Source organism: Trachurus japonicus, chromosome 7 (assembly GCF_045865225.1).
Source record: "Trachurus japonicus isolate A0001 chromosome 7, Traja_1.0".
In the NCBI taxonomy this organism is placed as follows: domain Eukaryota; kingdom Metazoa; phylum Chordata; class Actinopteri; order Carangiformes; family Carangidae; genus Trachurus; species Trachurus japonicus.
Genome location: NC_140913.1, coordinates 25,187,384 through 25,212,894, shown reverse-complemented (window position 1 = coordinate 25,212,894; position 25,511 = coordinate 25,187,384). Strand labels below are relative to the sequence as shown.

The window sequence follows — 25,511 nt, the reverse complement described above, 5'->3', positions numbered from 1 at the left end:
TTGTTACATTCACTCTTTCACACACACATTCATACAGCTGAATGTGTGCAGACAGGCTTGGAGGCTAATCATTCACACACATTCATACATCCGATGATACATTGGAGGGCAAGTGTGGGTCTTGTGTCTCTGGAAGTTGCTGCTGCTACAGATCTGCAGGCCTTCAGTCAGGTGAAGCAGTTGTAAAGCTCAATTCTCTGTCTATTCCTCAGTTATTTCCCTGTGGCCCACAAGAATCATAAGTTTAATTCTTGTTATAAAAGTGTTGAAGTTCTGCATATTGTCATGTGAAGTCAACTGCAGATTGTCAGGCAAATTCTTCACTTCTTTCAACATGAAAACTTGTTTTAATTAAAACGTTGACACTCAAACTCCTCTGGGTGTTCATGTTTTTGTTCCACCACTGTGCTACGACCACTGTCTGACTCACTAACTAAGTTGCTGAACTATTCAAACCCCTGGAAATCCACATGAGACAACAGCTCTGCCCTTCAGCCCTTAGGAAGGCCTATAGGGAATGTTTTTGTTCCCCTCCCCCCATGGATCAATATGTGGTTAGTTAATTCACCTGCCACTTTCTAAATAAACACATGGGGGTACTGGGGCTTAAGGACTTTTTGTCCCAGTTATGAAGCCCTAACAAGAACTGGCTTGCATGACTCTGTACAACTTGCTAAACTTGTTTGTTTAATCTGAACAAAATAATCAGTTTTGTCCCTTTTACACACTCTACACAGCCAGCAGTTTTATGCTACACTGACCTGGCTCCAGCATTCGTCCTCATTTTTTGTAGATCTAATCTTTTAAATAGTGAACTCCAAGGAGTGTTGGTGGTAGAATAGAATAGAAAACTTTATTTGTCACTATATCATTGTGCAATGAAAATATGTGTGTTTCTCGTCTGGGCTACACACACAATAAAAAACACCAATAATTAATCAAATTAAAAATAGTTAAGAACATAGGATCTTGTTACCTTTAGACAGAGCCATGTGAGCATGTTTCCCTTGATCTCAGGCCTCATGCTAAGCTAAGATAGCTTCATACTGACACAGTGTGTTGATTTTCTCATTTAACTCAGAGCGAGAGAGTCAATAAGCAAAGTTCCCAAAATGTTGAACAATTAATTTAAAACCATAACTCAGGTGACAGATATGGTCGACTCAGTGTTACAGTGTGAAGCAGTGGCCAGTTGTGTGTTTTACAGCCTGTCTGTTATCACATTTTGATTAAGAAGGCACCGTTCTGTCTGCACCCCTCCCTCTGTGGCACAACTGGAGCAGCACAACACAATATCACACAATAAACTGTCCATTGCTGCTTCTTTAAGTGACCCATCTTCTAAATCTTTAAATTGCCCTCTTTGTCATAGTTTTCACAGTCTCATACAGCTCCCCGGCCGACAGCACAGAGCTCAAACCGAACACAAAGAGATGGCATTTCCTCCTGAGGACAAATAATACTGTATTTCCTCTGGCTGATTCCAAATAATGGCCGCAGAGTAGGAACTGGAAATGTTGGTTCTTAAACAGTAAATTCCATTGTTTCAGCAGCTTCCTGTGGGTCTCAGGACATCCCGTCAGTCAACACTGGACTCTCCAGTTACAGATGAGAGCATTTAACTCTACATTATCCCGCTATATAAGGAGGGGCTGTGTGAAAGAGGTGAACATCGGGAGGGATCCAACAGCAAAACTAATCTAGGACTGCTCCTGCTCCCAGTGATGGGCTCGGCTCTCAGCTCTCAGCTCTCCTGGTGTGAGAAAGTAGCTGCAATCTCCAGCCATTATCTCGGCTGAGAGACTTCATGACAGATGATACACAAGATGCAACACTAATGATATTAAACATGAGGCTCACTTGTTTTGTTCTCATGTTAGCTAAGCACACACACATACATATTTTTATATATATATAATATAGACTCTGTAAATGCTGTGTATTTAACTTGTTCGCCACTGTCTTATTGCTGCCTGCCATGCGCCCTGCAATCAGAGTGGCAGAGGTGGGGAGGAAAAAACAACAATCACAGAGAGGTCCGCCATGAAGCTCTGGACTGGTCCTCTGCCTCTTCTTCTATAATTACCTCCATAACCAGCCACACCCAGAGCCGCTTTCATGCTACTCCCAACTCTCTCTCACAGAGAAGCCAGGGAGCAACCAGAGAGCTCAGGATGAAACCATCACGTCCTGCAAAACTCTTTTACTCAATTTACTTTCATGTAAAATCAAGAAAAAGCAACAGAGAAATGCATGAAAAATGACTCAAATGTTCAACTGATCATCAGTTGGTATTGATTATTGGTGCAGCTCTTATATTCCAGTGTAATCGCAGTTAGTTAATATCCCCATTATGTGTGTGTGGCTGATTTATGAAAGTTAAAATAAACAGCAACATTTGTAATATAACAAGTTATCAAATTAACGTTGTTCTCCTCAATACACTGATGTTTTCTTGTTTTGTTGGTTTTGTCTACTGCACAGGGGCAGCTCTGCTGTTGTGTGACACATTTAAACATTTCAGCTCTCATTAACATTGAAAGGATCCTGAGGGGTTATATCAGGACTTAGTTTCATTATTGATTAATCTGCCAGTTCTTTTCTCAGTTAAGGTGTGCTAAAATAATTCCATTAACGACTCTTAGACTATCAAAATAGTTGCTGATTAATTTCCTGTTGCCTGACTCATCAGTTAATGGACAAGCCCTTTTTTTTTCAGCTGTATACCGTGTAATTTTGCGGATGTGACACAGATTTTTTATTTTATTTTATTTTTTAAACAAACAAGACGCCAAGGTTTCAGCTGCTGGACATTGGCAGAAATGTATGGATGGTTTATGTTCTGACCCAGTTCTCCAGTGCTGTGCTGCTGAGTCAGAGTCAACAGTGCATGATGGGAGAACTGGTTTGAAGGAAGAGTTACAGACAAAGACACACACACACACAGAGGCACACACACACACACACACACACACACAGCCGAGCAGAGGCGGTATGTTCTGCTCCAGTGCGCTGCATCTGTTCATTGCTAAATATAACCAGAGGAACCGAGGCCTACCGCTCCCTCTGCTCTGTGTTACTAGCTGAGTAGGCCAAAGGATGGAGGAAGAAAAAAAACAAAAACAGGAGTCAGGGAAGAGAAAGAGAGGTTGATGGGATTGTAAAGACTAAAAGATAGAGTAAGAGCTTGAAGGAGCGGGTTGAGAGGAGGGTCAGTCTTGAATTCTGCCTGCGCCCCAAAATATTTCAACAACAGACTAAACACGGACTGCTATTCCTGTCAAATACCGGGATACCAAACTCAACACACTCCAGATGGCAGGATCTCTATTCTTATCCCCTGGGTTAGTTTTTAAAAGAAAAAGGAAAAACACTGCTTTACACCATGTTTCTAGAAAATACACACAAAGCACACAAAGCAGCTATTTTAATGTGTCCATTGTATCTTTTTTTTTTTGTTTTAATCTCCCGTGGGCAACACGTGTAAAAGCAGCCGAGCTTCGAGCAGCTTGAATCCTCCCTGTCGCTGATAGAAAGCATCAAGCTGCCGTCGGTATGTGAACATGCCATCAGTTCTAACTGGCTGATTCTGTTAAATGTCACTGCCTGCCTAGCCTTTACACACAAAGGGCCCCTCTGTCATTAAAGTCCCCTCTTTCACAGGAGCCAATGACCACGGGCAATGAGACGGAGATGAGATACACGTCCCTGATCCTTCCTCTCTCCCTCTCCTCCTCCCTTTCTCCCTCCTTTCCTCCTTTCCTCGGCTGCCCGCCTCAGACTGAAAAAAAAAAATGTGTGTGTCATCACCGCAGCTAATATGATGAAACTCACAATGAAACACAAGACAAGAAATTACCACATTAGGCTTGAATTATAGTTTGTACGCATCTGGATGGAGGAGTGGAAAAGGAGAAGCCTTTCCAGTGGATGTAATAACCACTAATTTGTACCTTGAGGGCTGTAATTGAAGGGGCTTCTTGTGCAGTTGATGTGGCACACAAACAAACCAGTGGAGCTGGTGGAGAGCAGCAGGCGGGACAATCAGTGACCTATATATCCGATTTCTCTGCTAATATTAATTAACACGCATATGCAAGCACCCACTTTCAGAAAAATAGCTGAAATGACAGTTGGGCATGTTTGTCAGAGGATTTAGCTAATATGCTAAAAAAAAAAAAAAACAGAAAGTGAGGCAACATTGCAAAGAATTACAGTCGATGGGGGGGTACAGTGGTGCACGCATCTCAGTCTCTATCAAAACTGTCTGAGAGTGGAGATAACACCCAGCAGACTGACAGCAGGGGATCAACAACTGAGATAAGATTAAAGAGAGGCCTCAGATCTCAGCCGCCGGCCTTGTTGTTATGATGCTGCAAACCTTCATAGGTGCATATCAGTCCTGCCTCTTCAAACATAATAATCCTTCACGCACATACACGTTTTCAGTTTCCTTTTTTAAACTGCTAGAATGAGAGACAAAGTGAGGCACAAGCAAACGAGAAACCATGAAAGTGACATTGCTAATTAATCATTAAGTAAAAACATAAAACTTTTCAGCATCTCTCTACAAGCATGATGTGACCCTCTATGTCCTAAACCCAGGGTGCCATGCACTGCCTCTGGCTCTGGGTGATGCAACACAATTCATTCGTCAGGTAAAACTCCACCATGTGTCCCCATGGGTGACGATACGACAGATGGTGCGGAGAACAGGAGAGTCTGTCCATTTCTCTAAGAGCTGGGCCGCGTAAACACAAACATGCACAAATGGACTTCAACCTAAAGAGATAAAAATGGATCTGTAACCAACCACAGGCACGACGAAGAAGATAAAACACACGACGATTATGATGTTTTTGTTCTCTGTGCCATTAAAAAGACATTTCCAGTGACACAAACCATGTCAAGTCTAAGCTCTCCTCGTTGTGTTCAGTGAAGAGACTGAAGTGAAGCAGCCATTAAATCACTGACATGACCCATCTCTGCCTTCAGCGCTCAAACTGCCTCGGATTAAAAGACGAATATGCGTCCGCGTGTGTGACGTTAGAGCGCAGTCACAGCCGTCATGCATACTTCATAAACCCCTCACTGTCAAACCATCAAATATGTGACCTTCAGGGAGTCCGAAATCACAGATTCTCCTTCACAGCTGGGTATCACCGAACACAGAGATGATTGCTAGAGGTATGGAAGGAGATAACCAACAAATGAAATAGAGAGAAGAAAAAAACAGGAAGAAGTGGATGTGAGGCCTTTTAAATAAATGAAGAGTGGGAGCGTGTTAGGGAGCGAGTGCCGAAGAGGATCAGTGAATCTAAAAGATGGAAAGACATAAGAAACGGTTTCTCTGTGCTCCAACCAAAATCACTTCAACTTTGGTTACAATCGTAGTAGTAGTAGTAGTAGTAGTAGTTTTATGGGTTCACTTGATCAATTTACATACAGCGTTGTAGATTGTGTTGATCAGAAGGGTGTAGGCTGAAGCAGTAGCTTATAGCGCCTACCCTTTTAATAATTCAAAAAGAAAAAAAACAATACAGAAGATAAATAAACTAATGCTTTTCATGAATATCATAGTAATATTAATCTATTACATCAACACGTTAAATTTACTGCAAAGCTGAAACATGGAACTGAATAGGTTGGGAGAAAAAAGCGGTTCAATGGTCAGATAATTGGGTGAAAACTGTCAGTTGTGGATCAATCGACCGGATCAAGGCCACCTGTGGACGACTGTGTCTGTTCACTTGAACTTGTTTCATCTGTGACATGAACACAGACCCGACAATAATCCTTGTTTACTAATCACTCTAATGAGTTTGAGTTGAGTTAGCTGTGTGTGACAGACGACATTAATAAACACAAAAGGAGAACAGAATAGAACAGAACGTCAGAGTGAATAACTTCTTTTGACTTTGGACTTTTGATTACAAAGAAAATGTCATTTGAAGACAAACTGGTTCGGTCTGTGGGAAATCTTGATGTGCATTTTTCACTCTCCTCTGATATTGTATATAGACCAAACAATTCATTAAGTGATCAAAAACTAAAATGCTAGATGAACTGACAGAGAATATAATATAATATATAATATTTGCAAGTAGCCCTGATTTAAAGTTAAAAGAGAGAAAACAGAGAGAATACAAGAATGACAAGAATATTTTGATCAAAGCTTAACGCTCTGCACTGTTATCTCTGCACCTCTTTTCTATTTCCTCCTCTGCATTGAATATGAAGCACTCAGACAAAATCTAATACATTATAAATTATCATTATTATTTTGATTACATACCTTTGAAATATGAAATGAAACTGGGAAGCATTGCTGTTGACTGTTTGATGGTTATAAAGATGGACAGGAAAGTGTTGACAGTGTAAAAATGAATCCAGATGAATAATTGCCTGAATCAAACAATCAGCGTTAATATTAATATGTTGAGATCAATAAAATGAAGATCAGTTGCAGCTTCCCACTCATTGCTATTCTGACTGTGTGGTGTTTAATTGTGGCAGCTGTGAGTGCTTTAATGAGGCACTCGTTCATTGTGTCTGATGTAACATAATATGTCAAGTCCTTGTCCTCTGAGCTCCCTCATAATGGGAGCTGTTGTCGTCCAGAATTGCCGATCATATATCAGGATACGAGATATTGCCCAGACCTACTGTAGGATGCTTTATAAAAAAGATCTGGTGGCACAACATAAACAGTTTTTCTATCCAAGCTTTTAAAATGCAGCCGACTTCTCAGTTAACACATCATCCTTTGTATAGTTCCTCCTCTGGCCCGCGTGGTTTCATCACTCCATTGAAGGCTATTGTCGCACAAACGCTAAACCCGATTAGTAATTCCTTCCTTCCCACGTCCTTCATACTAATGACAAGAAATCCACCAGAGCTGGAGAGACAATAGGACTGGACAATTTCCAATGCTTACCCAAGCATATTCAAGCCAGTGATGAGTTCAAGGTCTACGAGAAGGAAGGATGTGTATTAATTGTAGCCAAACATAGTAAAGACCTTGTGGCTTTTTAAAAGCATTTCCTGTTCAAATCCTGCAAGACAAGTCAGTCAGAGAGGTACGATCCACAAGACAGGTTTAAACTGCTATCGAAGTGGGTTTTTTAAACCTTAAAATACATGACAAGCATTTAGGATCAGTCATATAGTAATGTTTTCAGCAAGGGTCAAAACTTCATCTTGATTTTCTCTGATAGTCGACTGAATCTCTTCTGTTTTTTTACTGTTGGTCTGACAAAACTGACCACATGTTCAATAATTCTTACAAACTTTAAATGACAAATCAATTAATCAAACAAAGCTATTAAGTTCAAATTCAAATCTTCAAGCTCAACATGAGATTTGAACACATTTTAAACTGCATGGCTAGATGCCACAGTGAGAAAATGTCTTCTCTACCACGATGCAAACTTGGGAAACTTTCTAGGTTATAAAATTCAAAACTGTTTCAAAGTCAAGGATGCTCGGAAGACTCTGACATTCAATATCTGAGATTTGGCTGCCAAGAAGCATCACAGCCAAGAAGTATGGCTTCACAAATCAAAGACAAACACTTACCAAACACAGTTTCCTTGAACACACAGATGTGGGGTGTTCTCAGAGCGGTCTCTGGCTGCAAATGCATCACAAGGTGATGACAACTTCGGGGGGACTAAACGCTCTGTGTCAGTGTTGCATCTCTGCTGGGAATCAATCTTTCCAAAATGGAGGTCACGTTAATAAATTGTTCAGGGGGCGTCTTGTGGCGAAGAGCATGCGCCCCATATACAGAGGCTACAGTCCTCACTGCTGGTTCGAATCCCAAATCGGCGGCCCTTTACTGCATGTAATTCCCCCTCTCTCGGCCTCCCCATTTCCTGTCTCTATATACTATACTATGAAGGCAAAAAATGCCCAAAAATATATTTTAAAAAAAAAATTGTTCAGACTAAAAATGCCAAATCATAGACCAGCATAACATTTGCTGGATTTGCTTTTCTCAGTGAGTTAAACTCTTATCAAGTCGACTGTTGTCTCATCCTAACAAATCCACCCATTCGTCAGCTATGGGGGAGGCAGTGGGGGGAGCTGGCTGACATTGGGTGAGGGCAGGGTACAGCCTGGACAGGTCACCAGTCTATCTCAGGGCCGACATATAGAGACAAACAACTAGTCACACTCGGGTTCACATCTATGGGCACTTTAGAGTCATCCTTACAAATGACTGTCCAAACAACAGCCAAACAGCCACAGTCCATGCCCTCTATCTGACCCTGCATGACCTAAACTCAGCGCAAAGTATTTCTCCCCCACACAACCACCACACCTCACCACTCAGCACAGCCAGATGCTGCCAACCTCTGATGAACAGCTGCATCCCAAGGTCAGTCCCTCCCTTGGCGAGACAGACGGTAACAGAACAAATCTCCACGGTGTTTAAGTTGGAGGATACCATGTGTGTCAGCTTTGAGAACCAGCAGAAACATCTACAGTATATTTCTCATCTTGTTGACGATTGTTTTAAAAATACGCCTCCGTCTCTGCTCCTCATTTTAAATACAGTTAGACTGTAGCATTTGCAGTGACGGTTCACTGATTAAAAGGACTCAGACACAATATATAACCTCACACCGAAGCTCTATATTGAGAACAAAGACACACACCAAAGAATAAAATATTGTTTTCCCTCTGAGAGCTCATTGAGATTTGAGTCAGTTTCAGGTCAAGTTTACAAAAGGCAGCTCAGCACGAGATAAGACGGAGAGCGAGTAACACAAGTTAAGTGTTCAAAGTAAATTTAGCTGACACCAATGGCTCGAGAAAAATGTTTCCATCATTATCTCACTTTGTCAAAGAGTCTAAATTTACTCAGTGATTCAGAGCCACAGCCACAGCTGGAAGAAAAACAGCCAGTGATTTGATAGGTGGAGGCATGTGTCAGATTGTGGTAGATTTGTATGTAAAAGCAGGCCAGCAGACTGAAGGGAGATGTTGATTGTTGAAAAAAGGGCTCATCATGTGATGTGTTTACTTACAGCCACAGAGTCCAACAGGACTTTTGTAGAGCAGGAGCACAGACATTAAACAAATCTGAAGAAATGTGACATGTCTGCAAGAGGAACTATGCATGTTTTGAATTTGTGGAGAAAGAATCAGACATTTTGATAATCAATTCTTCTCTCTAGCCTCTAATATCTGATCTGGTTTGCCACTTGGGGGCAGCAGAAAAAAAAGAATGACCCTAACTAACCACTTAATTACAAACCATATTTACGTTTTATTGGCAGGCGAGCTTCAGCAGGTGACGTAGTAGAAAGAGAGCAACAAAGTCCATAGGTGTGGTGGGTTGGGCTGGGTTGGTTAATGACAAGACACGGGACTTTGACATGACAGATCACTGCTCATTTGAAACCAGGAATGTTCATCAGCGTTTGTTATTTTACCTATGACGACTGAGGTCCAGTATGCGATCCACCTCAGGACAGAGCATATATCAGAGCATAGGGACACAGAACCAGGCAATGCAAATCTATTTTTCTCTGGGAGAAATTTCTACTTGTTTTTTCTCTTTCTTAGTTTTTCATGTGTGAAGGCTTCTTCTACTACTACTCCTGCTATTCCTAAAAATAACTCCTGAACAACAAAGAACAAATCAAAGGCATTTCATTTCCCTATATGTGAACTGTATGTGTGTGTATGTCAACATCCATTTCCACTATATGATGGAAAGCAATAGTATAGTAAAATGTGTATAGAGCAGATCACGTCAGAAAAGATTAGAGAAAACACCAAAGCCGGTCACAGTGACAGGTTGGCCATTGATCAGTCTGTAGTGCCAGTCAACAGAGAAATGTCTTATGGGTGTTATGTAGATGAGTTCCAGCTGTGTACACAGCTGTTTACATGCACCACATCAATCACACAGCGTGAAGCTGCAAAACGCACACGCTCTGAGGTGGTGTTGACTTTCTTATATTAAAGCTTTGTCAGTTGTTCAAAAATAGTAGCCACACAATCTTCTCTGTCACAATGCTGTTGTTGGTGCTGATTTGTGCAACTCCAAGAAGCGGCCACAGGGCAACACGACTTAATCACCACCATTGTTGGAGCTTTTCTTCTTTGCCACTGTGACTAACTCGAACCACCAGAGCGGAGAGTCTTCAAGCTTCTTGACAGTAATGAGAACATCAGATGGAGGAAGGCCCTTCCTGCAAAGCCGCTTTGATTCAGATAAGACGTCCTTCCACCTGCCACAAGTTGCAGATGTATGATTGGGAATGCATAAGATAATGTGGACGCTGTGACTGTCTCTCTCTCAGACATACACACACACATCTCTCATACACAGAAATACCACACAGCTCATAAAGGTGTTTGAACCTCGGAGGCTCTTCTCCACCTGTTTGAAGTTGTCAGTCCTCTGGTGTGATTTAACTTTTTCACCTTTTCACTCTGGGAACAAGATCATGGGAAAACTAGTCAGGGTTCCTCTAAAGCTCAAAGATCAAAGCCAGCTCTGTTTGCAGACTAGTTTCTATGTATATGGTTGAAATTAGGTGGAACATAGTGAGGAGGAACCATCCTGTTGTGTTCACATCTCTGTGAACTGCACCAGGCAGATAATGACATAACAATATGACTCCAGAAACATTGTGTAGTGGAGGCTTAAAATGGCAATAAACTTGTCTTTATCAAATCCAGTTTTGTTTGCTGCTACTGCAAATTACAAAGAACGATAAACAGACACTTTTACACCTGAAATCTTACATTCCCATAACAACACTATAAAATTAAGTTTGAGTGTAAATCATGAAATTATACCCAAGAGCCTGTTAAGACCGCAGGCATGTGGTAGTTTATCTGTTAACTGCTATCCAACATATAACAGGTTGTGTGCTACACACCTTCAGACCAGCATGTTCAACTTTCCCACGAGACATTCTCTGCAGCAGAAGAAGTGATGCATTTTAAAAGATTTCTGACGAAACAACAGTGGCATGTTTGGTAAGCCTAAGAAAGTGCACTAGAATAAACATAAAGCTCCAGTCTGCACTGAATGTCTATGTTTCTGACAAAAGCTACTTGCACATTTTAATGCTTTTGACTCTGCAACACACTGACTAAAACCTGAATTAATCCATCTGGCACAGAAATATACGGTAGGCTACATTTTAAAATACTGAGCATATGTGTTATGATTGAACTTAAAATTGAAAGTTGACTTTTAGATGTCATTTCAGAGCTGATTAATGATTATTTGTCAAATGTGCATTGTTGTGTCTTCATGAAATGTTTCATTAAGATTTTGAGAAATGCCCTTAACAGTTTTCTAAATGCCAAGGTAACATAGCCAAACTCCTGGTTTCCTCCCAGTGACAATCCTAAAACAAAAATATTCAGTTAACAATAAGATAAGATAGGAATGGTGGAGCCAGATAAATAACTTAAATAAGTTTACAATAGGTTAAAGTATAACATACTTGTTAAATAAGCAGAGATACTTAAACATTTCGTCTACTTTTCGTACCAAATCATTTCGCTTATAACTGCCTCTTGTATATCTGTAATTAGAACACTATTGTTTTTCTAATATGTAAAATTCAATAAACAGATCGTTAAAAAAATAAAAAATAAAAATAACTGTCTCTTGATATCATATCCCTTCATTAAGGAAGAACACATTATTTAATAATCTTTAATTGCACCCATAAGGGTCCTTAATGCAACTTTGCACATGTGCTCCTTTGTAAAAAAGTAAGTGTCAAGCCCTGAAGCCTCACGCTTTCTAAACCAAGCACAACTGGACACATCTGGACTTTGTTTACTGGAGCAGATATGATAGCTCAGTTCTCTGAGGATATTCCAGGAAAAGTATTTAATGTGAAAACCTCTCACATAATACCCTGAAATGCTAATTCCTTCCCAATGTGTTGGTAATTGTTTTTTCTATTAAATAGGATGAAAGTGTCCACAATCACCTCTGTTCAGTGACAGTGACTCTCACCCATGTTTTCCATCTAGTTCCTTGTTGTGTTGTTTCAGTTTCAGACAACAATGCCAGAAGCATCAGTGCCTGCGGACAGACACTGAAGAAACTCTGGGCAAATGTCAACCTTGTAAAGCCTTTAAGTAAATACTATACTGTACAAATAAAGATGGATGAACCAACCAAGTTGAACCAAACTCACTCACCTCTCACTGGCTGTCTGCAGCACAGGTCCTTAAAGGAATAATTCACCAAAAAATGAAATTCTGTCATTATAGTAGTAGTAGTAGTTTAGTAGTAGTAGTTTTCTATTCCTCAAAGTGCATCTGGAGACCCGGGAGGCCGGTTCGTAGTCCAACAAAAACTTTATATGAGAGTAATAGGGCCCGACACAAAAACGTCCATAAAACTACACAAAAACCCTCTAATATTCCTCCACACTGCTCGTGGTGCAATAAGTGTCCTGAGGGGATGTAGTCCAGAGTTTACCCGAAACAACGTCATTTACTCAATTCAATACAGGACTGTTTAAGCTGTAAAAATGTCCTAAATGACGTCATTTTGAGTAAACTGTAGACTATATCCCTTCAGGACACTTGGATCGCAGTGGACGAGCAGTGTGGAGGAATATTACAGGGTTTTTGTGTAGTTTTATGGACGTTTTTGTGTCGGGCCCTATTACTCTCATATAAGGACCCCCCCCCCCCCCCCCCCGGGTCTCCAGATGCACTTTGATGAATAAAAAACTACTCCGGATCAGCATGGGGGTGAGTCAATAATGACTGAATTTCATTTTTTGGTGAACTATTCCTTTAACCCTGGCCCCACTAATGTGAAAGGGTGAGACCTGGATCAAACTAAAACTAAAACAGTCTAAGTGATGCAAATTTTTTAGTAGTTCATATCACAGTGATGTATGTTTGAGCGTTTTTTCTGACAAGTTTGGTTTAAATTTGATGCTATAAAAACGGGGTCTGCTGTATGATTGACAGCCGAGATTGACAGGGCTCATGACAGGGCAGGATCTTATACTACAGCTCCACTACTGCAGAAACTCTGGCTTCAAATAACATCACCAGCACAAGATGTCAGCAGCCGTATCCAGGATACTTTGGCTTTATTTTTGTACAGTGGGAGTATGAGTCCTCCATCTTTATAGTCACTGATATTAACAAGTACATAGTTGCCCTGCAAATAGAAACCCTTGGCAGCGTCATATCCTCTTTCCAGTATGCTGCTGTTATTTCTGCAGGACAACAAGGATAAAGATAAGGATGAGGTTACTCATAAACTACATTTAGCTTTTCTCTACTTATTTGGCTTTTGTGCTGCCTTGAAAAATGATTACTGGCCATCTGAAGATGAGTTGTAGGATAATATCTTTCAGATTAAATAGCAGTGTGAACATTAGTGTCAGGATATCTGATGATAGTGCATAAAGCGTTTTATACACTGTTAAACCAAGCAGGGTCGGGTCAGCCTCTCAAGAGCTTATGAGCAACCTGAATCTCTGGAGATTGACGGACTAGGAGGAGGGGAAGGATAGAGAGATCAGCAGCATGAGAAATCCTCTAAGGATCATCTGCAAACCTTCACACTCGGCTAAACAACACACACCAATGTTCATGTAACAAGACTAATGTCACAAGAGCGGCAGGGTTTTATTTTACATGAGCACAGATGATTCCTATAGGAATATTTCCAGTCCCTCTAAAGGTTGTAAAAACTATGTAGATGACAGGGGAGCGCTGGGAAAATTAGTATGTTTCTCACACTATATGTTATTTGCATCTGAAGGAAGGTGTAATTACTGAGCCTGCAACCCACAACAAAACCAAAGAAACAGACTAAAATTAGAACTATGATGTGTACAAAACGGAGCCTGTAATGGTGCGTAATCCCTTCCAGATGTGTGAATCTAGGAGGAGCACAGCTTAAATGTCAATTTATCCCCACTATACCAGAATCCCTTGCAGGGAGCGTGTGTGTGTGTGCGCGTGTGTGTGGTTGATTGACTTAGTAGCAGCATATGTGAGTGCATAGGTCACTGCACGTGCATGTTTGTGCAGCAGAGAGAGACCGAGAGGGAAAGGAGAAGCCTATGATAAGCTCTTAAAGCCGTATCCCAGTGTTTTTCACTTTTCCTGGATCACCTGATTAAAACACATCATATTCATTTCTCACAGGCTGGGAGGAGACAAGCCACAGCACAGCAGCGAGAAGAGGAGAATCCAAACAACACTGAAGCTTTCATGCTGTAGTAGAGCAGTGAGGGAACCTCACCTGTGGGAGGTGGAGCAGAAACACCTTTGCGACAGTACTGTCATAAAAAGCTTTCAGCCCTTTGAGTCAACTCAGTTCACACTTTGAACAATTTACAAAGACTAATTCCTGCCTTCATTTCAGCAGCCCACATTTGTTTACTTTATGTCCAAATAACAGATCTATCTTTTATTGGTTCCAAAAAGTGTAGTTTTGACCTTAAACATTTTGCTTAAACTCCCCGTCACAACTCACATATTGGATACACACATGCAGCAGTTCCAGCAGTAGTTGGAGCAGTCATGGGAAAATTTCCCTTGACTGCTAGTATATATTTCTCTCTATTTTTGTGAATTATTATAATTCGCCTGCTCATTGTAATTACCCACTTGAGGAAATGGCTCTGTCAACATCGAGAGTTGCAAAAGACCCTTAAAAAACTATTAACCTATGACATGTTAAAGACATGTTTAAAGCCAATTAATTAACAGTTACATTATTTTTTTCATTTTCTGTTTTTTTTTTCTTCTTTTTTTTTAAGTATATCTTTTTGCCTTTAATTGATAGTGTAGTAGTAGTAGAGAGAGACAGGAAATGGGGAGGCAGAGAGAGGGGGAATGACATGCATCAGGGTTGCCTGAGTCGGGGCCGGCTGCGGCGAGGACTGCAGCCTCTGCACATGGGGCGCCTGCTCTACCAACGGAGCCAAACGACGCCCCATTATTCAGTGTTTTTATGGCAGAATTATGTTTGTATCCAAACAAAAGCTTAGATGTTGGTGATGTATGAGTAAAATAGATCCTACTGGGGTTAAACAAGTCTGATGAAGAAGATTAAATAAACTGTCTCCTGTCACAGGCCCTGGCTGTGGCTTTCAGGGGACTGATCTGACGCCAAAACCTAATGGTGTTTTGGACGCTCATAAAGTCAGACATGTCCAAGTTTATAACCAGGAAGCTGGTAAATACTCAGAGAACTTCCATGGTAGTTGAATCAGCTGTGCTGTTTTGTTATGTATCCATGGATGGATGATGACACAATGGGGCCCTGGGCACCGACATGTCAACATGTCTCCCAACCCTCTGGCATAGGAGAATAAGAATAAGACACTCAAACTGGAACAGATTTGAAGTCATGTCTCATGTCTCTTTCTGGTTCTTTTGCATGTCTAGTTATTTCTAGTATATGTTTAGGGTGAACAGTCAGTTGGCATTCATCATTTACACCTTTCAGTGACATCAATATTTGCCCCTTTCTGAACTGGAACACAACTGTAAACAGCTGTAACGTGACTCCTAATGTGAAAATGTTTCTGAGATCATCCAGAAATGTCTATACAACATCTTTGCATCAATAAAAAAGGCAGCACGAGATTCTGCTTCTCAGATTCAAGCAGAAACCGGAGCTGATGAGCTGTGTTTTCATCATTTTAAATAGGAGTCATTGTCTCCGCAGTACAATGTAGCCTATTTGTTGCTTTCTCTGAGCTTCATGGTAAACATGATGTCTCTGTTAGGACTCTGTCTGCGGTATAAAATTATGCATGTGAACTCTAAAAGAGACAGACGAGCAGTACTAGAAACCCTGAGGGTTAAACTGATAGTGTAACTGTCATGGAGGAGTATCTTTTCATGAACCTACTGTGCAGGCATGCACTTACTCTGTTTTATCAACCCAGAAGCTGAGCTCATTACTGAAATTTAAACAGAAACTAATCAGAAACTCACAATCTGACCACACTGTTATGCCCCCTGACACACAACTGAATCGTTCTCTCAATAAAACAACTCTGTGTGTCCGTATAGGGTCAGGCAAGACTTCCTGTTTCCCTATGGGGTAACACCTGTTTATTGCACTATATTGGCATTATACATGTCTCTGTCCAGTCAAACACACATATGCACACAAGCACAGAGGAACACACACAAGTACACTAAACTTCCAGTTCATTAACTTAAGACAAGCACGTCATCATATTATTATTATCTATTGTCTCATCATCCCATCTCCTCTTTTGTTGAGATTTATTCCATATTTTTTCCTTTTAAGGATTTTTGGCCATATAAAATTTGACTTGATCAGAAGAAGAACTTTTCTTGGCTAAAATACAGTCAAAATGTTGCAATTCCATTTATTTCAACCAGGAACTATGTCATAAAAGAGTAAATAAACATGTGGTTTGATGCCCAGTCCAAACTGTATTATAAAAAGAAATGGTGAAAGTACATAATGTAAGACATGCCATGAAAAATGCATGGCTACAGTTAACTGAATGGAAGTGATAACAGTGCAAACCTCTCTCTGTCTGTGTTTCACTCCAGCCTCTTTGTTACCTGAGGCAAAGCGTTTGAATTACACACTCGTTTGTTCAAGCTTAAATGACACAAGCTGCTTGTGTGTGGGGGTACTGCCTGAGCACTGGTATGCTGCCATTGTTAGCTGTGACAGGGAGTGACTTTATAAAGACCAAGCTAAAAAAAACTAAACAAAAAAACACACACGTCTAAATAGCCATATTCACATTTAGATTTTTAAATAGTTTCATATAATATCAATCTCTCAGTCACTGACAGTGTAGTAAAGGGTGAGCACAGGAAAAGATAACGTACAAAACCTCTGAGAGGCCTCAGCTCTGCCTGAAACACAGTGCTCATAAACGGACGGTGGTTGAGACAGGAAAAGGAAAAAAGCAGAGGGTACAGAGAAGAGGAGGAGAGATAGCCGCAGGATTCATGTCACAAGCCGATGACAAACCTTCCAGGGATACACTCGTGCAGGCGGACACACTTAATCAAGACTGACAAAGTCGTCATACTTAAGCAAGTGTAAGGGACTTGCATTCTGGGACAAGCCCATCACCAAAGAGATGTGTGTCTGCAAAGCCCTCACATCCTCTGGATGAGTGTAAGCCTTCTTAACTTAACCTCACACAAAAGCCAAAGACACAATTTTGGTTACACAAAGTAACACAATCTTTACATAATAAAGTCGATTTTGAGATGCAAAAATCAACAAGGCCAAAATTGTCTAAAGTTGACTAAAACTGAAATTGAATGAAAACGAAATTTAATTCTGATTAGAAATATCCTCAGGGTTTTTGCCCTTACTTGGTCAAAACTGTAAATACCAAAAATAAGATATTTCAATTTTATGTATTTATTTTTTGGTATTCACTTGTGTGTTCTGCACAGGGAGGAAAACAAACTGAATGGTGAATTGTCCCTTTATAAAATATAGACATTTGGTAGGATACAGACAGTACTTTCTGAAAAAAAGGGGAAAATCTATTTTATCAGCATGATGAGCGTGACGTACATATATGGAAGAGCAGCACAGTACATCGCCACCACTAAAATATGAGTCAGCTATTTCCATGGAAAATGCACAGCCAGATGTTTCAATACTGGACTGTTTCCATCATTTTGTCCCAAAAAAAAAAAATTATCAGGTTGACTTAAATAACAGAACAACGTCAGTCTTTAGTTCTCAGTTTCCTCGTCTACTGGATAACAGGAAACAGTTCAGTGACACAATGCTTTGCTTTTTGTTTCGCTGCCTCCACTAAAGCCACAGTGTGAGCTCAGCTATAGTGAATTGGTACATATACTCTGAGTTTAGCTCAAGCAGGACAGACGCTCACTGTCCTGGGGGGGGTTGGATGATTAAACAGATGATCTTCTAATTCACTATACCACCCTGACTCCAAAGAGTAAAGCAGGGGATGACGAGAGGGGATGAGCCAGAAGTGACCTGAGAGGAGGGTGAAGCACGAGGGGGGGAAAAAAGTAGAAAATGTTGGGCATAAAATTCTGTGTTTCATCAGGCAATTTGTCCCGGAGCTCAGACAGACACTCAGCCAAACCGTGATCAGAGCACTATAAAACCTTCAGACCGTCAAGGTGCTTGAGGGGTTTGTGAGTCACTTAAGCAGCAGATAAACAACTCAAGTGGAAACAAGAACGTCCAAGTCGCGGAACAAAGCAGCTAAAACGCAGCGTATCCTGTTTCCTAATTTTGTATCATCAGTGTACAGAATATTTTCAAAGGCATCGACAGTTTTCTAGCATTAAAACTTACAACTGTCAGTCTAACCTATAATGCACAACCTTTGCACCTTCACAGACACACCACTGTTATCAGATGCTCCATAAATACAGCCAGGGCAAGAGAATGACAACAAAAGCTTTCACCCTGGGCCTGGATTCAACTGCTGAGAAAAGATAAGCGCTACACAGGTGGGACAAAGTTTTAATAGGTCTGAAAGTACCACCTCTTTGTACTTTACCCTCAACATCATACTAGAAGTGTATTCATCATTCACCTGGGCCTCTGTAAACTAAGTCTGATTGCTGTTATTATGTAAGAGGTAACCACAGCCCATTAGGAGGACAAAAAGGAGAATATGTTGCACAGTCACTGAGCGTATTTGCTTTGTGTGTATCATCATGAAGCCTGCCTCCCCACAGGGGGAAGGGGCAGTTAATGTGGGCTACTGAGGGACAGACATTAAGCAAAGATGTTGCATGAGGGCAAAAGGAAAGGTGCACACCATTGTTCTAAAAACAACAGGAAGTCAGTTGTTGTAATTTTGCCCCCTCACCGACATGTGTATTCTGCAATTGAAGCAGCTGGACTGTATGTGACACACATACAACAACTACTAGAGGCAATAACATACTCTAAAACCCTTCATGGCCCCAATCTGAATCACAATTCGTGATAAGACATGGACAGCCCTTACATAGCAGTTTTCTAGTCTTAGAGACCTCCTGTTCACAGACACTTTGACACCATCAGCTCTCTGATTACTGGACAAACCACTCTGCCTCCTGAGCCACAGTTGCCCTGACATGGCATGCCTTTTCTGCAGATATCATTATCTACTATGTCCATTGAGGATAAACATCCATAAACCTGCCTAGAAAACTACAGAATGATCAATTATCATTTATTTGAAATCTTCTTCAGTGTGGATGTAAGTTGTCTGTACGTGCATGGGTACACTGCACACAGTCACTGCTAACAGTTAATACTGCATACCTTTGATGGTGCACTGTGCACACTGGGTCTGTGAGATTAAAAGGTAAACATGTACATACAGAAACCTGACATAGAAACACTTCTATTACATTATTATAGTATAAAGAATACGCTGTCTCACGTCTCTTTCATTCCCTCCCAGTCTGAAGTGTTTACAGAGATTAATAAGAGTCAAAACCACAGCGGTGTAATATTCCACCTTCTCCACAGGAATGCTCTGACCTCAGTCAGGTGGTTTTCCTCTCTGCATTCCTCAGTGGGAGAAGCACACCTGTGGGCGCTGTAGTACACCGCAGCAGCGACCTTCCTACCTGCACACACTGATAGGGTTTCCACATGCAGTGCAGAGGTGATGCGGGCTCCTGTAACAAGACCCCATAGCTCTTAATAGAGGAGAGATATCCAATCTATCCCGCCAGCCTGTCATCTGCTCTGGGACGGCTTGGATCAGCGTCCAAGGCCGGCTCTGTATGGGAGCCCGACAGACTGGGAGGCACAATGGAGGTCTTGTAAAGCTACTCAGGTACTTGAAGAATATCCCTCTCCCTTAATTAGAGACAAGAACAAGCTGCTGACTCAAGCAAGAAACTAAAGACAAAGCCACGAAGATGACTCAGGATATCTTTAATGTATACGGCCAGAGTGCTGCATTAGGGTTTAGAAGCACAAACCGTTAATGGGAGTTCAGAATAATTACAAAACTGTGGATATTAAAAATGTCCCACGGTGCAAGTCTAGTCTGATTATGTCAAACAAACGGCTGCTCTGCAAACACAAAGCAGCATTAGTGCTGCTGAGCTCTTGTCCCAGGGGTCGAGACTTCAGCTTCAGAGGTCAAGAGTTGATTGTGCATCCTCTAATGGACGTACAGTACACTAAAAAGGCAATGATGCTATACTGAAACTAAACCCTGGTTATATAACACTGTTAATGATTTCCCCAGAGAGAAGGCAAGCTTTGTCAAATGTTGTGTAAGTGTGTGAGTGAGTGTGTGAGGGAATAAAACAGACATGTGAAGTGAAACGTACAAATATCTGACTTTTCAATATTCACACTGGTGGAGAGAATCTAGATTTGGCCAATAAGATGGCAAGCAACAAAACCGCGATGAACACATGGGACGAAAAGAGAGAGAGAAGTTAGAATCTGTGACACTTGTCCTGCTCCCTCTGGCTCTCTCTCAGACAGATGCAGACGCAGCAGACCGTGGGCAATGGGTCAAGCTCATCTAACACACAGGGAGCACTTACAGAAATAACCCCATCTGCCCATCTCCCTGAAACAATGCCCCCCTCCCTCAGATTACACAAACACTATATTAATTTAGAGAAAAAAGAAGTATAGCTAACAATCTGCTGAGTAATCAGTATATTTTCCCCGCTTACACCTGTTGTTGTTGTTTTTTTAGCAAAAGTAGTGAAAAATGCACCACATGCCTCTGGTTCTAGCTTCCCAAATGATATGATTTGCTACTTTTATTTGTCTTTTGCAACAATTTCTGGCTGCTGGTGGCAAAAACAGGACATAAGACAACATCCCCTAAGATTCTGAACAAATGTGATTTTGGCACTTATTCATCCTTTTTTTTTTATCTTGAAGAAATGCCTCCCGCATTTCTTCAACCAAACAATGTATTGATCAAATGAAAGTAATCGTTGAGGAACAGAAGCTCTAAGGTGGGCGACTATCAGCAGGGAAATAAACACCCACATGAAGTGGTAGAGGCCTTTAGTCTGAGAAAGTAAAGAACCAAAAGTGAGGTGATTATTCCCTTGATTGACTGTCAGGTCTATGATACAAACTGAAAACAGAGACTAATATCAATCCAAGTTTACTTGATCTCACTTGTTGTCTGACCAGCAGTATAAAGATACTGACTGAACTGAAATAAAACTTTAAAAGTTAAATCATAGCTAAATCGTAATCTAACAATCACTGCAGCTAGCTGTACATGAACTCATTCACATGTCAGATAAAGAGCCTGGCACCTATAGGTATGTGAGCTTGCCTATATGAAGCTCTGGAGCAGGACTCAGTGTAAAGTGGCCTAATCTGTGACCCTGTAGGTCTGACCCAGAGTGGCTTTAGCGATGTTAGACAAACGAGGGCAGGAGGCCTGTCAGGGCAACTTCATGTCAAAGCCTGTGAAAACTCCATGTTGCTGTGGGGAGAATGTGGGGAGCAGCAGGAGTGCTCCCCTGCCCTACTTCACACAAATCATACAAATTGTTATGTGCTTATAATGCTATGCCACATGGCAATTATGAAACTACTTCCAGTGGGATTGCTGAGCTCTTTAAAGAGAGAAAGAGAGTGAGTGAGTGCTGGTATCCCACGCACACTTGCACACTTTTCTATCTCTGTGACTTTCTCCACTTTTATATTTCTTACCTTGACGCACAGTTTTCAACCTGACGGGCCCTTGGCAGCACTTCATCAGAGCTATAATATCATAGAGGGGTAATCCAGACACGGGCAGCCCCTCCACCTCCAGCAGCAGCTCCCCCTCGCTGAGTTTACCGTCCTGGCAAACCACAGCATCCTCTCTAAGTTGCCCGATGAATGGAAACTCTCCATTCTCCGCTCCGCCGCGCAGCTCCACATTCAGCTCCCCACACGCGTCCGGGACAACCGCGCACTCGTTCACTTTGGTAATCCAGTGGTTCTTCTTCTGAATGACTTTTGACATGGTGACTCAGGTCCAACCAAACCCGTTAGTTCCGCGGTATGGTGCAGAAATCAGCCGATGCATAGCACAGAGACTAGTCCCGACAGTAAGTCAGTAAACTTCAGGGTGTCTCTCTGAGCTGCAACATTTTCATCCTGCTCCTGAGCCAAGACATGCTGCTGCTGCTGCTGCTGCTGCTGCTGCTGCTGCTGCTCCCAACGCGGCTAAATATCCCGATGGATCAAAACCCGGGTTGTTGTTTCTGATGTTGTTTCCGCATCTTTGACAAACAACAACAACAACAACACACTCCTCGCTGCTGTGGGGTCTAATCCGCTCTCTGATTACCCGCTTTCCACTGAAACACACTTCTCATTAATCTTCTACTTCTCCCTCCGCCTCTGTCGACGTGTTTATGCCTCTTTTTTAAACTTTCCAGCACAATTGAAGTGTTTCCGTTTCAGCGGCGCCTTTAAGCAGGTAGCACGACAAGTTCATCCTATTTGCTCCTGCGCTCTGGATGGAGAAATAGTGGGAAGGGGGGGCGCATGCGTCCAGCTGCTACCCGACCAGGAAAAATCCTTCCCCGAGCCCACACCTACCGGGTCCTACAGTAAGACTCCTCCCCAACCCGCCAGCCTGCACGCGTTTCCAAACGGATTACAGCGATCTCCGAGTCCGCGTCTAATCCCCCAGGAGCTCCGGCCTGTAGCGATTCTTTATTCATAAATAATGAATAACACACCGCGGGGACCCGGGGTTTCTCTCAGAGCTGCAGGTTTGTTCAGGTTGTTGGTCCTGACTCCAAACAGCGGGCAGGTGACTTCTGATCAAGAGCAGCTCATAACTTCACTGTATTCAGTTACACTTTATTTGTGTTTTTACAATGAATGACAGAAATGTTATTGTTGGTTTATTGTGTATTACTTACAATGTACAGTCATTATTTCACCAGAGCATGAACACACACAGGATAGGCTAAACAAAAAAAAGTATATGGATAATTTCCTGTCACATTGCCTTGGAAAAAGACTTTATTGTAATAATAATGACAACAACAACAATAATGTTTGGAAAAAGAAAAAAAAAAGTGTATTGTTGTGTATGACATCAGACGTTAATAATATAAAATACTCTAACATCCTGTAATAATAATGATAACAAACCTAAAATTTAAACTAAAAGCAGAACAGAGACTGTTTCAATGTTATGACAAAAAGTGCTGGCACTTTGTCATCTCATCAATGAGATTTATTTGATGAATACTCAAATATGTAGGTGCCCACTCATCTATTATTACACAAGTCAACAAAACATGGATTAAAAATATCATATTCAAAATATGGCCAAATTCAAATATTTGGACTTTGGACTAATCATTTTATCTTTTTTTTCATATTACTATACAGTAATGTTAATGTCATTGAAACACAAACCCACACTATTTTTCACACTCCAGATGTAGTGTTTGTTGAATATATGACAGTGACTGTATGCTCCGATTCACAGTTATATACAGTACAGGACATGATGGACATCTGATCAAGGCAGGACTGTAGACATAAGACACCAGCCCAATTTAGCCATCACAAATTTCAGTCATGCTCCAGTGTTTAAGAGTGTTTGGCAGCAGTGGTGGTGTCGTAAAAATTAGTTTCAAATCAGACAGTTGGCAGCTGAACTCCAGTCACAACAGTGAGGTAATTTGGGCTCAGAGTGTTTGACAGCCAAAAATAAATAGTAAAAGAAAACTCTTGAATGAGAACAAGCTGAGAACAAGAACGCTGAACTGATATTAAAAGTACAGTCCATCCCCAGAAACAAGTTTCAAACAGCAACGTTTCATTTATGAAGTTGCTGTGGAAGGTCTGAAATATAATCCAGTCTCAAAAATATCATGAGGGTCTTTCAATTGTCATTCTGATTCTGACATATGAGAAATAACTTAGTGCAGTTTCCTTCTTGCTGCTGCACATTAAGTTTCTGTCACTGATTGCAGTCAAGTTTTAAACAAGTTTTCCCAGTACCTCGGAATAAAACCACTCTGACATCATGGAAAACAAACATCAGTGTTGGAAGAAATTACAAGGCCTAACATGAAGCACGTTTTTATACACTTCTCACAAAAAGTTAGGGATATTCGACTTTCGGGTGAAATTCATGGAAAATGTAAAAGGTTCATGCTACAGTGATATTATATCATGAAAGTAGAAGTAGCCAAGTATAGAATTGTAATTTCTTCATCTCAAACAATGAATTGAAACAAAAGCTCACAACAGTGGTGGATATACCACAACAAAAAATGTCAGTGTGTTAATAACTTGTCATGTCTGCCTTACTGTGACTCTTCCGGTCTCTCTGTGTCTCTGTTCAACCTGCTGATGACACTGTGTGACACTCTGAGCTCAGTGGACACTTCCCTTTGACAACATCCCATCTGAAGCCTTAACATGGCCAGGCAGGGCCGTTGCTAGGAATTCTGGGCCCCCTTAAAGTGGGCCCCTCCCCCTAACTTTTCCTTTTTTTTTTCTTAGACTATGTATGTATTATCGTTTTTTATTTAGCCTTCTTTGTTTTGATGCTAATGCAGCATTACACTGCAAAAACTCAAGTATCTTAGCAAGAATATTTGTCTTATTTCTAGTCAAAATGTAATTTCTAGTCAAAACAAATCTCATTATACTTAAAATAAGACTCATCATATTAAAAGTAGCTGTTTTTAGACACTTTTTACTTCTTTCAAGCATATTTTCACTTGGAATAAGTAGAAAAAAATCTGATAGTGGAGCAAGTTTTTCTTCCTTATTACAAGCACAAAAAACTTACTTTCACTGGCAGATTTTTCTATTTATTGTGAATTTAAGTGAAAATGATCTAAAAACAAGTTCATTTATAGGTAATGAGTCTTATTTTAAGTGGAAAGAGATTAGTTTTGACTAGAAATTAGACATTTGGACAAGAAATAAGACAAATATTCTTGGAAAGATGTTGAGTTTTTACAGTGTACTATGAGTATTAGTCAGGGTCTTACGCAGAATAAATCAGTCATACAAAGATTAGACTACTGGGGTTTTTTATGGGCCCCACTGGGCGCTGGGCCCCTAGAGTTATCATCACCTTTCTCCCCTATACAACGGCCCTGTGGCCAGGTACCATTGATGGATTTGTGTCCTCTGTTCTCATGATATCAAAATGTGAACAGTATGATGAAGTGTTTCAATACAAACTGCTATTAAACAAGAACATTTAGTGGTGGATTCATGGATCAGGCATTTGTTGTGATATTTGCGCCAGTTAATTGCCTTATTAGAACAAGTACTGAAACATTGAAGAGTTGGACATGTGCATTCAAAAGTTTAGAGATGGTTATAAAATTAAGTTCACCTGTAAAGGTTACAGTGCATTTTAGATGCATTCTGAAATTTCACCCGAAAGTCGGATATCCCTAACGTTTTGTATGTCTACAGGAAACACCTGTACAGAGCCCTGATAGCTTATACAACACATGCAAACAAACAAGACAAAATCAAATCCAGAAACCACTCTATCTCCATC

General features: G+C 41.0%; 1 protein-coding gene across 28 annotated transcripts in view; it reads right to left on the bottom strand.

The window, feature by feature from the left end:
- The window catches only part of LOC146984852 (membrane-associated guanylate kinase, WW and PDZ domain-containing protein 1-like), a 91,089-nt gene extending 68,522 nt beyond the window's left edge, over positions 1–22,567 (bottom strand). For 25 of the 28 annotated variants that reach the window (XM_085782331.1, XM_085782333.1, XM_085782332.1 and 22 more), the window contains exon 1: positions 21,680–22,474. In XM_085782331.1, coding sequence (XP_085638457.1) covers positions 21,680–21,977 — 298 coding nt within the window. In that variant the 5' untranslated portion in view covers positions 21,978–22,474. Of the gene's footprint in view, positions 1–21,679 lie in introns of all 28 variants that reach the window. The other 3 variants (XM_085782354.1, XM_085782375.1, XM_085782346.1) reach the window with 3 other exon arrangements.
- Positions 22,568–25,511: the final 2,944 nt, after the last annotated feature.